The sequence below is a fragment of the Vigna radiata genome, unplaced genomic scaffold, assembly GCF_000741045.1.
Source record: "Vigna radiata var. radiata cultivar VC1973A unplaced genomic scaffold, Vradiata_ver6 scaffold_23, whole genome shotgun sequence".
NCBI classification, from domain to species: domain Eukaryota; kingdom Viridiplantae; phylum Streptophyta; class Magnoliopsida; order Fabales; family Fabaceae; genus Vigna; species Vigna radiata.
Window position 1 is genome coordinate 574015 of NW_014541837.1, and position 15272 is coordinate 589286.

The 15272-nt window shown below is 34.1% G+C and overlaps 2 protein-coding genes across 3 annotated transcripts in view; both read left to right on the forward strand.

Annotated features, from left to right (window-relative positions):
• The first annotated feature begins 464 nt into the window (after positions 1-464).
• Positions 465-823, forward strand: LOC106778583 (DPH3 homolog). The gene has a single exon (XM_014666550.2). The coding sequence runs from the start codon at positions 553-555 to the stop codon at positions 778-780; it is 228 nt and encodes a 75-aa protein (XP_014522036.1). The 5' UTR covers positions 465-552; the 3' UTR covers positions 781-823.
• An 11485-nt stretch (positions 824-12308) lies between these two features.
• Positions 12309-15272, forward strand: part of LOC106778611 (plant cysteine oxidase 4) — a 17424-nt gene continuing 14460 nt past the window's right edge. The window contains exons 1-2 of one of the 2 annotated variants that reach the window (XM_014666588.2): positions 12309-12436; positions 12997-13268. In XM_014666588.2, coding sequence (XP_014522074.1) covers positions 13166-13268 — 103 coding nt within the window. In that variant the 5' untranslated portion in view covers positions 12309-12436; positions 12997-13165. The remainder of the gene's footprint in view (positions 12437-12996; positions 13269-15272) is intronic. The other variant, XM_014666589.2, reaches the window with a different exon arrangement.

Consider the following 15272-nt stretch of genomic DNA (forward strand, 5'->3'; position numbering starts at 1 on the left):
CTTGCAATTGGATATACGCTTAGTTGCCCAGTTGGTGTTTAGTCTTTGCTTAGTTGATGAAACTGCATGGTGCAAATTGGATTACATGTTAACATTGTGTTCGCTTAGTTCACTTTTATGAAAACATAATTAGCCTTCGCTTAGTTGGTTAACTGTGTCGGATTAGAGGTTAGAGTAGCTCCTTTATTGTGTTAATCTGTGATAGGAAACATTGTAATTAAGTTAATGACCGACCATTTTCATTCGGTCTTTGAAACCATTTTTACATCCGTGTTTGCATTTCTGTTTGCATTCATAATTTAATTTTATTCATCTACATTCACAAAACTTTCCACAAACCCCCCCACTTCGTGTTAGACCTAATTCTCGAACCACAATTTGGTCCTTGAGAGACGACTTAGGAGTCACTTCCTAGTCTATACTGCATTCTTTATGCACATTAAATTTTGCATGGGGTGCGACACCCATCATTCAAGTCGTGTAAGTACATGAATGATTGAATGAGAGAGAAGAAAAAACCCTGAAAGGCGAAAGTCCAGAAAGAGCAAAACGATGTCGTACGACGAGGTGGAGATCGAGGACATGGAGTGGAACGAGGAGTTGCAGGCCTACACGTATCTGTGCCCTTGCGGGGACCTCTTCCAGATCATGAAGGAAGACCTCAAACTCGGTGAAGAGATTGCTCGGTGCCCTAGCTACTCGCTCTATATAACCATCGTCTACAACATCGAAGATTTCCTCGTCGATTCTGACCAAAATCGACGGAACAAGGGTCTCTAACCTTCCAAGCATCAAACCGTAACTGTTGCTTGAATTTCAGGTCACCCACTCTTTCTCATCCATATTTATCTTCCATTGACATAATTAAGAGGTTGCAGTGCAAGGAGAATAAATGGAATGACGTATATGTTATTTCTATATTACAGTCATGCCTGTGAATTTAATTTTATACCTAGTTTATTGGACTGCATACAATACAGAGCATATTGCATCTTTTTTGTAAAGATATTATCAGATTATGTGTAAAAGTATATTGAAAAGGAGAATCGTAAAGTTTTCGGATTTCTCTAGAAGCACTTTTTAGAGAAGAAAATAAAGGACAAAAATGAAGTAAATTTCTTTATAAGTTAAAAATGGTGCATAAGTTAAAAGTATGATTTTGAAATTTTTTTGACTTTGATTGTGATTACTTACCATTTAAGGGAACTTTTGCTTCTAGTACATGAATGCCTACAGGCATCAGGATTGGCACAAATTGCTTTTATGTTGTTTAATATGCATGGTTTTACTCCTTTGCCCTCATTCGTTCCTCCCTCTTCTCCTACACAACAGCCCACAACACAGGAAGCTTCTTCAACACAAATTCAGTGGCCCTCTGATCATACTCCTTCTAGATTTCTTGACACCGCCTGTTGCTTCAAAAGAAGTAGTTTGAAAGAAGTTGAGCATATTCTTGACGTTCTTTATGATAATAACATGAAACACAACAAGACTTTTAGCAAGATGTCCCCTCTCCTGCAATCTGCAACCCACTTTGAATAATCCTCAAAGTGTACCATACTCCACGAGTCCACCCCCTGTAGTCACAACAGGTAACAACAATCACAATAATCACCACGGATGTCGAAGTTCTTGATCAACCTAGAAGCTCCTCAATTGTGCATATTATGATCAGGCAGTATGCGTAACACAGTTCTCCTTCAGAAACTCTTCCAAGCAAGATGACAACCGTCTTCTTGATGAGTTCTTGGAGCTCTAAAATCCAGAGAATCAATCTGAAACTGTTAGTGATCCAAAAGTTCTTTGTAAATGATTAGGTCTCATCTATATATAGATTTCTATAAATCAGACGCTCTTGTAGTCGAATATGCTACTAATAGAGTCGACTGTATTATAACAGTTAAGACATAATAGCAGCAATTCAGTCAAACTAATTAATTTCTCAGTCAATGCAGTTGACAAACATTCAATGCCCAACGAACTTTTAAAAATATAGTCATTGTAGTTCATGAGCATAACAGAATTTCAAAATAAGCAACTAATACAGTCGAATGCGTGGCGCACACAGTCGACTTTGACACTGAAGTTCACTTTGAAATTATTTTCAATGTAAAATCTCACACAACACTGTTTTTGAAAACCTGTGCATAGTCACGAGCTTAATTCGACTTCCTCCCAAAATGAAGTTGACTTACATCTTGTAGATATGCAACACAATGTAAGTTCATAAAAGTGCATGTAACATACATAAGCTTAATAAATGTGCATTCACATATCATAAAACATGTTCAACTATATATCAAACAATAAGCAATAGAACATGTAACACATCCACAATACATGTGTTATTAAAAATGCGTTGTCATCACCAAAAACCAAATTGATATAGATATTGTGTTGTCAACAATCGCAACACCAATAAACCATCACGGACCATACCATCACAAGGTAAAATTAGAAGTCCAAAATTAAGACAACCCAAGTTGGATGGCGCTCAAGCGCACGTGGGACAACATACTACAAGAAGCTCAAGCCACGCTGCACTGCAAGAACCAGAAAGCTCTATGGGGCGCTCAAGCGCGGGCGACGTCCAACCAAATCTTTCAACATGTGGTTCATGTGTTTGTAATGACCCAGCACCTGATTTGCACCCATCACACGTGGCATTTGATCCACAAATCATGTCTGATGATCAACATTGTATCAGAGGGGTGAATCTCCTATAAATTCACCCACCTCCTCTTATTAAACTCACTTTTGGAATATATGAGAGAAAACTTTACTTCGCTCTTTTCTCTGCACCAAGAGTCAATATCACTACTTCCTCCCTCAACCCTCAAGCTTCCTTCTTTGATAGAGGGTTGTCTGAGCTATAGCGGTCCCATAGAAGCACCTCCTTCATCCTAAACAATCACCAAACTCCATGAATTTCACTACTAGTTTTACTTTTACCTTCCATTGTGCAATGCTCACTGATCTCTGCACAAACAAGCCTTTGGACGAAGCTATCATGTGGTAATCAGAGCTCAGGTTTCTCTACACATTGTGAGTTAAGTCCAGTTGCTTTTCATTCTTTCACTGTCATTGAATTTCCTTATCTTTTTTTATCTGTATGTGCACTGTTTCATTGAATTCCACCATCACTGGATGCTGTTTTAGGTTCTATTGAATCTGTTTTCTGTCCAACTTTTCATTGCTTTATTGATATTATCATATTTTAATCGGACCATTTCAATTTTGAGTCATTTTGTGTATGAATTTTGTGTTGTTATGTCAAGTCATGTGCATTGTTATACATTGTTTTCCATTGTCATTTAAATCTGAGTTAATCAATGACATCTTCATTTGTTGTGAATCACGTGAATTCTGATTGAAAGTACATTTTGTCCATCATCATGAGCTATGAAATTCATATGAATGATCTTGATCACAAATATGCAATCTGTTTTTGCATCTTATATCATTTGCACTAAAGTTGTTTGAATTTTTAGTTGTTCAATCAGTTGCAGATCTAATTTCAGTAAGTTTGTGAGTTGTTTTTGCAGATCTAATTGCATACCATATATGCCATGAAATGCTTAGCCATAGCTTGGATGCATTAAGAAAAATGCAGCAGAACTCAAAAATGTAGTTGGTTGATTTGCATCTTCTTTGTTTGGGTCATTTTGTGTTTTAAATCTAGTCTTAGCACCTAGATCATTGTTAGCCATCCATTACATTGTTCTGCTAGCACCTAAATATGGGTCATTCAGTGTCCAACGTCTATTTGAAACTCTTCTTTAAAATCTGGATACTAAAGTTGTTATTTTTGGAAAAAATGCAAGTACTGGATAACCTAAACTGTGTTGTAACTGTTCAAACCAGTTTTTCTTCATCAATTAAACATGTTGGTGCAAAGTTAATTTGAGTATAAAATTTTTTGTGCATTTTCACTGTCCAACTCATCCCATTTTAAGCAACTTTTGGTCCAAAATCAGTACTACAACAGATTTCTGCATAACTTGAATTATGATTTGAACTTTGAGCAAAGGTTGTAGCAAGAGCTTGGTTCCATATAAAAGAAATTAGTACATTCAAAAGATTCTTGAATGAAATTAAGAAGCTAACTGGACCAGTGCAACCATTTTCGAAAATTGATATGGAAAAATCAGAAATTCTGCACCAAATTGAATTGTCTTTATGGCATTTTAAGAAACAGTTTGTAAAATCTGCAATGCCAAGCTGATTTGAATCCAATTCCAACTTGTGGTCTTTTCTTGTTTTCTTAATCCATTATCGAACTAATCTTAGGATCATTTTGAGGTGCCTCCTTGATTGTTACTTGATTAATTGATTGGATTTTGAATTTTTGGCCATCTCGCACACCAATTGTTTGACAAAAGGTCTTGTGGTGCTTAAGCCCATGTGCTGAGCCTGTGTTTTTGGTGCCCAAAAAGGATGGAAAATGGCGCATGTGTTGTGATTGTAGGGCAATCATCAACATCACAATAAAATATAGACATCCCATCCTTAGACTTGATGATATGTTGGATGAATTGCATGGAGCCTAAATATTCTCCAAAATAGATCTTAAGAGTGGTTATTGTTGGGGCAAATCGGCAAGTGTACTGAGTCGCACAAGTAATATAAAATGGTAGACCAAGTATCGTATCCTAGAGGACTCTCGGCACTGAACAGTTGTGTGATAACAAAATTAATTAAGACTTAAAAATAAAAAGAGATCATTGGGTTTGGGCAAAAATAATAAATAAAATAAAATAATTCTTCTTTATGCATTAATGCCAACGTCTCTCACTAAATTACCTAAACCCGATCCCTCGGTAAATAGTTTTGTCCCTAATTACCAATTCATACAATTCCTAGTATTCTTGGTAAAAAGATGTGAAGAACAAGAGATTAAGACGACCAAGACTCATACCCTCATCCCTGAGAAATATAACCCTTAGGAGTAATTCAACAAGCACCTGAATTGTAAGGAACCTCCCGACACTCATGCAATTCATAAATCGTGCTAATAAATGAGTTAAACAAAAGCAAGCGTAGAAACAAATGAGTTACTCTAACAATTAATGGAAAAGCATATGGAATTAAGAATTAATTCAAATACATGAGAGTTTACAAGGTTACATTATCCCCCAACAACAAATAGAAATTAGTTCCCCAGAGACATGGTGGAACTCTATGAACTGTGGAAGAAAGAATGAGAATAGAAGCCTAAGAATTGGGAAAAGAGTGTATTGATATGCTCTTCTCTGCCAGAGATGCAAAACCTAGAGCCCCAAGGTCCTTTAAATAGTGTCAGAGGTGTGCCAAAATAGGGTCTAGTCCAAAAGAATCGAAACAAAGGAAAAACAGGGCCCAGTCCATAAAAGTCGAAGTTCGGGCGTCCTGGGAGACCGCCCGGGCAGTCAAAATAACTCATGTAAGGCCCAGGCGTCGAATTTGGACGCCCAAGCTTCGAGGCCCCGCCACCCAGGCAACCAAGGCCACCTCTCGGGCGGTGGACGTCGATTTCCTTCACCCAAGCTTCGATTTTGGACGCTCGGGCTTCGTGTTTTCCCTCCTTCTAATGCCTTTTTAAGCCCTTATGAGCTTCATCTTCTTGGATTTTCATCTATGCTTCTAGTATTTCCTCAATCTCTGTCAAAATAAGGGGAATTAGTCATAAAACCATTAAAATCAACCTCAACTCCCTTATTCACAAAACTAAAGGAAATAACATGAGTCCAAGCAAGTTTCTAAGTGAAAAAGGGTGTTTTTAGTATCAAAATCACATCACAAATAACGATGTTTTGAACTGTTATCAATTATCACCATATAAGAATCAAAGAAGGTGATGAGTGGAAAACTGCTTTTAAGACTAAATTTGGATTATATGAATGGTTAGTGATGCCTTTTGGCCTTACTAATGCTCTAAGTACTTTCATGAGACTTATGAATCATGTCGTAAGGGATTGTATTGGGAAATTTGTTGTAGTTTATTTTGATGACATCTTGGTGTATAGTCAAAGTTTGCAAGAACATGAAAAGCATTTGAGAATTGTTTTAACAATTCTTAGAGTTAATCAATTATTTGCAAACATTGACAAATGCACCTTTTGTGCAGATAACGTCATTTTTTTAGGTTTTTTTGTCAATAAAAAGGTGGCTATGTTGACCTTGAGAAAATAAAGGCCATCCAAGATTGGTCAACCTTCAAGAATGTAGGAGAAGTTAAGAGCTTCCATGGTTTGGTCAGCTTTTATAGAACATTTGTTCCAAAATTCTTTAGTCTTGCTTCAGTACTCAATGACTTGGTGAAAAAGGATGTTACATTTCATTAGGGAAAAAGCAGCAAAAATCTTTTGATATTATCAAAGAGAAGCTTACCCAAGCACTCATTCTAGCCTTACCAAATTTAGCTAAAACTTTTTAACTAGAATGTGATGCTTCGGTTCTTGGTATAGGTGTTGCGTTATTACAAGAAGGCTACCTTATTGCTTATTTCAGTGAAAAACTTCATGGAGCGACTTGTAATTACCCCACCTATGATAAAGAACTCTAGGCTCTTGTAAGGGCTCTTCAAACTTGGGAACATTACCTTGTTTCTAAGGAGTTTATTATTCATGGTAATCATGAATCACTAAAATATTTGAAGAGTTAACACAAGTTACAAAAGAGACATGCCAAATGGTTGGAGTTCATTGAAAAATTTTCTTATGTTATCAAATACAAGAAAGAAAAATCTAATACTGTGGCAGATGCTTTGTCAAGAAGAAACAATTTGTTAGCCACTTTAGGTGCTCAAAATCTTGGCTTTGATAACATAATTGAATTGTATGCTCAGGATCATGAGTTCACTAGCATCTATGAGGATTGTTTGGATAAAGCACAAGGAGGATTTTATGTGAGAGATGGGTACCTTTTCAAAGAAGGCAAAATTTGTATACCTTAAAGATCACATAGAAAACTCTTTGTCAATGAAATACATGAGGGAGGGTTAATGAGGCATTGGGGTAGATAAAACTCTTGGTATACTAAAAGAAAAATTCTTTTGGCCCTATATGAGGAAAGATGTCCAAAGTCATTGCTACAAGTACATTACTTGTTTAGAATCAAAATCTAGAGCAATGTCTTAGGGACTCTACACTTCCTTACCTATATCTTCAACCCCTTGGGAGGAAATTATCATGGATTTTGTCTTAGGACTTCCAAAAACTGCAAGGGCATTTGATTATATTTTTATGGTAGTGGGTCGTTTTTGAAAAATGGCTTATTTTATTCCATGCCATAAAATAAATGATGCAAGCAATATTGCTAAGTTATTCTTTAGATATGTGGTTAGACATCATGGACTACCTCGTGTTATCATTTTGGATAGAGACACTAAATTCCTTAGTCACTTTTAGAGGACCTTATGGTCTAGATTAGGGACTAAACTATCTTTTTCTACTACTTGTCATCCACAAACAGATGATCAAACTAAAGTAGCTAATAGGTCTTTATCCACCTTAAGGAAACCACAAATCTTGGGATGAGTATCTTTCCCATGTGGAATTTGCATATAATAGAGTAGTTCATAGAATTACTAAAATCTCTCCTTTTGAAGTTGTATATGATTTTCATCCTCTTACACCAATGGATTTACTACCTCTTCCTCCTTCATTTGACTTTGTACATCAAGAAAGGGTATATAAATCCAAATTTATAAAAGAGTTACATGAGAGGATTAAAACCCAAATTCAACAACATAATGAGAGATATACCAAATATAACAATAAAGGGAAGAAAGAAATTATCTTCAATGAAGGAGACTTCGTTTAACTTCATCTTAGAAAAGAAATATTTCCAACTCAAAGGAAGTCCAAACTATGTCCTAGAGGAGATTGTCCTTTTAAAGTCCTTAGGAAGGTCAATAATAATGCTTATCAATTAGACCTTCCTACGAAATATGGAGTGCATTCTACTTTCAATGTGGTTGACCTTCGACCTTTTGCAGGGAATTTAACAGATGATGAAGACCCTATGGATTTGAGGACAAATCCTTTTCAAGGGGAAGGAGATCACGACTTGGGCCCAAGCCCAACAACAAGTTATGAGTCCAAAGGGAACCACCATGATGAAGTGACATCTAGAAAACCTTGCAATCAAGGTCCAATAACTCGAGGAATGCTTAGAAAGCTTCAAGAGAACTTATAAGACAATTGCAAGCAAGGTAACTTGAAGAATTGCTTCATTTGGACCAAGATATTAAGTCCTTTTCTGGACTGGGCCACACTTGGCCACAATCATCATCCGCCCAACACATATGAAGGGCTTTTTGGATAGCACGCATGAAGCTTCTCCCAGTTGGCAGCCCCGACCTTGCTACACGTTTTCCTCACCTCCACCACATGGCATTTGATCCTATTTATGCAGCTAATCATTAGCCTTGATTGTACCCACCATAGGAGAGCTTGGGATTGGCTATAAATTCCATTCTTCGTCACTTTGTAGACACTTTTGATGTATTTGAGTATTATGCAAAAGAAATAAATCCAGCATCTTCATACATTGAAAGTCTCCTTCCATCTTCATTCTTAATTTCATCTCTAGCTTCCTTCCTCTTGAGGAAGGCCATCTGAGTTGGTTACTACTCCACACCATCACACAAACCTTTTCACAAACACCTGTCCTACCCCGTTCTGCTCCTCTGTAATTTGCTTTCCAGATCAGTTCCACCGCTTGGTTCGATCACCAAGCTCTAGTTGGACATCGAGGCACTTCGTTGGTGTCATCAAAAACTTTGCGGCTTTTCTTTTATAGTGTTTGTTTTAGTTTATGAAGAAAAACAATTTTATATTTTAAAAGAGTTTTACATCTAAAGCTATGAGACATAAATTTTCATGATACAAAAGCAAAAATAGAGTATTTTGTACTTATAGTTATTACCAATGAGAAGCATTGATGCCTTGAAGAGATTTTGATGATGATGTACTTGAAGACTTGAAGAATTCTTTAAATACATGGTTAAAGCATTGTTTTGTAGAAACCTCTGTAGTATGTTTTCACTTTCACTTGTAAACCATTAAAAGCCTTGTAACTTATTTTTTAGTATAGTTTACTTGCGCCAATAATCAATTACCACGGGGGATAATCGGTGATCATGTGTAGAATGGGAAAAACAGTTCAAGTCGGCAATAATCGATTATCACTAAGGATAATCGATTATCACTGAAAGTTTTTGGCAATAACCGATTATCACCAAGGATAATCGATTATGACTATTTTGAAAAACTTATAACGAAAAAAAAATAATTGATTATCCCTTTTGGTAATCAATTATTACTCGCAGTTGGGAGTTACCTTTTCAGTTTTTGACCCTGCTCGAACCTTGGCTTGTAAATAGAGTTCTCCACAACTCTTAAAAGGTTACCTAAACTATTACATAGTACATAATTGGTTCTGGGGAAGCTCTAAGTGTTTAAGTGTGCTTGATCAAGTGCTTGAAGAAGGAGAAGCTTATCTTAGTGTGTTTAAGGTGGTAGCAGTTCTCTAGCAAGCTGATTTAAGTTGTTTCATTCCATCGAGTGTCGAGGAAGGTGTTCGTTCATCTCTTACCAATGAAGAGGTGTCTTCTATTTCATCATGTTCTCACTTAAATTGTATCATTGAATTATTTTTAGTGAAAGGTTAATCACTTTTTTTAGAGTGATTAACAACTGGACGTAGAATCTTTTGATTCGAACCAATATAAAAATTTCTTGTATAAATCTTCTTATCCTTTTCTCTATTTTGCTATATTCTCTTTGAAGAAATTTTTAAAGGGAAAACTAAATTTTTAATAGAACCAATTCACCCCTCCCCTCTTGGTTTGTGTTCGAACATGCCTTTTAAACATTTCGTTGTGAGATACCAATTCCGACAATAGTGTTATGAATTATGATAGTGACTTGGAAGTCATCAAGATATGTAGATTGTCTTCTAAGGCGAGTGGGATGTCATGGTGTAGGATTGATAATCTTAGTGAGGTTTTTGGTAAAAATAGGTGGGACAATAATATTATTAGCAACACTAATATTAATAGGAACAATATCATCACATGTTTGAGTATAATTGTGAGGTATAGGTAAAGATAAATTGTTTTCATCTTTATGTTGAGTGAGATTATAATGATATGAAAATTGATCTTCATAAAAGTAGTGTTTTTAGAAACATCAATGTTGTGATTTTTAAGATTGAGAAAAAGGTAACATTTTATGTGAGGCTTAAAACCAATGAAGATGCCAAGAACAACATGACTGTTAAATTTTTTTCTATGCAAAGTGGGAGTGGTAGAGTAGTAAGAGTAACCAAACACACATAAAAGATAAAAATCACACTTTATTGCAATGTTTTTCATAAGGTGTCATATTAGTAAGTAATGGTCTAAAAATGCAATTGATAAAAAACATGTTTTGTAACAAAACACCAAAAAGTGGTTGATAGATTGCATTGAAAAAATAAGGCTCTAGTGACATCTAAAATATACAACAAAACACCATAAGATAATAGGTAGGTTGAATTGAAAAAGTATGGCTATGATATAATCTTAAAAAGTAAGTTTTAAGTCTAACTCAATCTTATAAAATCGACTTGTAAGGTTTATACCCATTTATATACTATGAAATCGTTTTATTTTTAGTGTTCAAGCCATTAAAATGAAAAGAGTTTGTAGAGAGAATGAGTCGCTACTAGCTGTTTGTAGTCAAAGACCTTCTATATTTTTTTATAAAATATAAAAGAAAACAAAATGTAATTTTATTATAAAAAATATATTTGACCCATAAAAAATTAACATTAAAATTTAAAAATCAGAAAAAACTAAATTAATATGTTTTGGTTAAATATAAATCAAATCAAACCATGTACATTTTTTATATTTAATTTATATGCACTTTTTAATAAAAAGTTAATCAAATTAGTTAAAGATGTTTTTAATCAAGAAAATGAAGGGACAAACAAAAATAAAAATCCAATTTAGGTTATTTTTATTAGGACAAAAAGAAAAGAAAATTTATGTAAGAAGGACCACACAAATTTGCATTAAGAACCCAAAATAGATTACATTATTAGGGGTGTTGCTTCCTCCACCTTTCCAAGTGGGTCCTGCATCTCCTCACTATTTTAATTTATTTCAAAAATATTCTACACATCCTCACTATTTTTTTATTCCAAAAATACCCTACACCTCCCACTGTCCTTAACAATCTTCTTCTTTCTCTCTCTACATTAATGGAGCATTTACATGACTCGAACTTGTGATATATTTTCTTAAATAAGTTTGATTCAATCTTATATTTTCGCTGTTGAATATATTTTTTTCTTTTCAAATTACTTAATAAATGGTAAAATTTTGTTCTAAATTTCTAGAAAAATGTTTGACATATAATATCTATATTATTTTACATTATATTATATTTTAACTCATTGACATGTTTGACTCAAATAATTTGAATAAAATATTTAATTTATTAGATAAATAATATAAAAATATTATTAAATACTTAAAATATAAAAAAAGTTATTTGTTAAAGATTTAGAATTTATTTAGTTCTTTCGTCATTATAAAGTTAGTATATAATAATAATAATAATAATAATAATAATAATAATATATCATTATTTACTATTAATATTATTATCTTTATTATTTTGTATTTGTATCTAACTTTTAATTTTATAAGATGGAAATGGTGGAAGTACTAATGTTGAAGTTTTTTCTTAATTTTATATTTTATAATATATCACAAATTTTCAAATCTGAACCATGTAAATGCTCCATTAATGTAAAAAGAGAAAAAGAAAGATGATTAAGAATAATAGGAAGGTGTAGAATATTTTTTGAATAAAAGAGAATAGTGAAGAAATGTAAAATATTTTTGAAATAAATTAAAATAAAGGAGAGGTGCAGGATGAGGAACATCAGATTACTAGAGATGTTCTAAATCTCAATATTGTGTTGAGAAAGAGTGACTAAGCAAAACTACGTATAACAGTTTTTTATGTAGTTTTTTTCTTGGATGTTATGAGTGTTTTGGTAGTAATGCAGGGAGGTTTTTCTAATTAACACTTTCTCTTGTCCTAAAAAAGAAAACTTCATATTTTGTAAACATTAGTTTAAATTCTAATTTTAACACTTCCTTTTGTCTAAAAAAACAAAAAAATCTTCATGTTTTGTAAAACATTAGTTTAAAAACTGCGATTGCTTGACCACGAAATTAAAAATGAAAAAATAAATAAAAAACAGTGCGTGATGATGACGTGTTGAAGATCTTCCTTGGGCATCTTTAATTAATCGCGTTTCTTCATTTTTTAACCTTCTTTTAACTCTTTTCCATTCATTTTCTTTTGTACCCATTCTTCCATACTTCAACTTCCTTATTCTTCATCCGCTTCTGTACACTACCCCTAAACCTTCTTCTCCATGGTTTTTCCAGGTTCGCTTCCCTTTCTGCAACTTCCATCCATGTTTTTTTGTTGTTGCTTTTTTCCTCGTTTCTAAAATCGGAATCTTGTGCTCCATTTGTGGTTTCTCATCCAAGACTTATTTTTTATGACTTTTCAGTTCACATTTGTTATTGGGTCGCTCTCTAATTTTCCATTTTTGGTTCACTGTTCTACCAAAGATTCCCCTGATTTAACAGTGTATGCTATGGAAAAAATGGGCGTTTTATTATTGAAACGTCGCATTCGACTGTGAAGTGCTGTTTTGATGAGTGGAAATGAAGAAATAATGTAGGGTTTTGTTTTTTAGTCTGTGCAGAGCTTGTGGGTTTTTTGATTTGTATGAGAAAAATGGAGGTTTTAGCTTCTTTGGATGTTTATTTGGGGAGACCATAGAGCATAATACAATTGAATCTCAGTGTTTTTGGATGATTGATATGCTGCCCTAGTTGTATATTTAGATCGTAAAGTGGTTTGCTATTAGACTTGTGATGTCTATGAAGCGAAACTCATTTATTTTTGGCTGTGGTGTCGGTCTTTTGTTTTTCAATAGGCCCGTAATTACATTTGCCGTGAGGGATCATCTGCAGCTATTCAGATTCATTACCGTTGGTTTGAGACTAAAATACAGTTATTATCCAATTGTATATCCAGTACCTATTGCAATCGACAAGCTCCTTGCAAGGTGTTATCAGTAGAGTAATCGATCACACCTTTACAAGATGCCATATTATATACAGAGACTTTATAGGTTGTGCAAGGCTTCCTTTTCGCCAGATGGACCTGTCTCTGAAGAGGCTGTTACAAAAGTTCGCGAGAAGTTAGGTATGTTGTTCGATTTTGCCTGTCAGTTACCTCTCTCTATATATATATATGTGTATTTTGTAAAACTTGAACTATATAAGAAAATAAAAAATTATTTTATTGGTAGCAATGAGGCCAATTACTTTCTCACCTCTCTATTTGTAATAATCAAAATCTTTAAAATAAGGAAATAAAAATATATTCGTATGAATAGGAAGAGTCTGATGTACTTTTTCCTAACTGTGGAGATATTGAATTCTTTTTATCTTAATAATCTATTGTTTACAATACTGTCTAAAGTTGGTGTATGAATATCAATAATTTCCAACTTGTCTACAACGTCTTGGAATCTGTCTTGAAAAATCCCTTGAGTGAAAATATATGTTATGTGTTTGTCAATTTCAAATGTTGGGTTTTAGTACGTTGGACTAAATTATGCTGACTTGTTATGAGAGTACAATTGTCAACCTTTATTTTAATGTCATCAAGTGTGATTTTGATCCAAACTCCTTCCCACATCTTGAGCAGGATCTCAAAATTCACATTCTACACTAAAACGAGATATTCTATCATGTGTTTTGCTTTTCCAAGTCACTTGACTTTCTCCCAGAAACATATAGTACCCATACGAAGATATTTTTTGTCAACAACAAAACCTACGTTGTCTGCATCAGTAGGATCAAAGTGTCTTCAATCCTGAAGAGCAGCCTTTTTCCTAGGCTTGGCTTGCACGTGGCTCTCTATCATATCATGCATAAACTGACCTACCACTGTAACTGCATGATATTGAGTTTTTTTCCTAAAGAGAACCCTCTTCACTTCCAACTCTATGATTTTGTTCAATAGGAAATTCTGAGATTCTACATCCCTGCTTACTTGTTTCTTTGAGGAGATCAAGTACAAGGGCTGCCAATCTTTCCTTTAAAGCCAATCTCTTTGTTCATCATCTTGTGCAATACCAACAATAGTGTATGTTTACCAATAACTGAGTGCTTTATGAATAAAGTATGATAACGTTGGCTTTACTTATATTTTGAGGAAACTAATGTTTTTTTTAATCTCCAAAACCATACTCTTGGAGATTGTTTCTTCCATTGAGAGTTTAAAATTTGAGAAGAATTTTCATGTACAATACTTCTTCAAAAGCTCCATAAAGAAAAACATTTTTAACATCCAACTAGTACAAATCCCATTCAGAATGAGTTGTTAGAGCAGGAACTACTTGAATTGTATTCATCTTTGCTGTAGAAGAAAATATCTTCTCATGGTCAATTCCATAAGTTTGAGTATACCCCTTTACAACCAGTCTAGCTTTACCTATCCAGTGACCCATTTATCTTATGTTTCAGTGTAAATATCCATTTGCATCCTATGGCCGTTTTGTCCTTTGGTTTGTCAACAAGCTCCCATGTTGAGTTTCTTTCTAATGCATTCATCTCCTCTCTCACGGCTTGAGTTCAATGTGATAAAAACAACTCTTAGGGTGAGAAAAACAATTTTTTGTTTCATGAAAGGTCACATTCATGTGATAAAGACACAACAACTCTCAGGGTGATAACATTTGTAACCTTTTTAATGAAGGAGATAATCAATAAATACACATTTAAGAATTCTAAGATCTAATTTACTGCATTCAGGATTGTGAGAGTGAACAAAAAGGATTAATTTTGTTTTGAAGTTTCTGCTGTTAACTAGATTTCTATTTGTGATTTATTAATTTAATATTCTTGCTTATCAGTATGGTAATTGATAGGGATAATAGGAGATGGTTGGTTTATGAGAGAAGAAAGAAGGGGATCTAATTAGGGGGAATATCTGTAACCGTTTAACTGTTTTATCAGTTAGAACACTTAGGTTGGGGTGTATAAAAAAATAGAAGGCAGATACTGAGGGGGGTTGTTGATTGTTTAGTTGTTAACAGGTACTTACTTGTTGAAGAGGGTTATGCCTCTGTGTTCTATCTGTACAGACATTCTTCTGTGAATAACATTCAGTTTTCCCATTCTTTCTGTGTTTCTTGGAGTG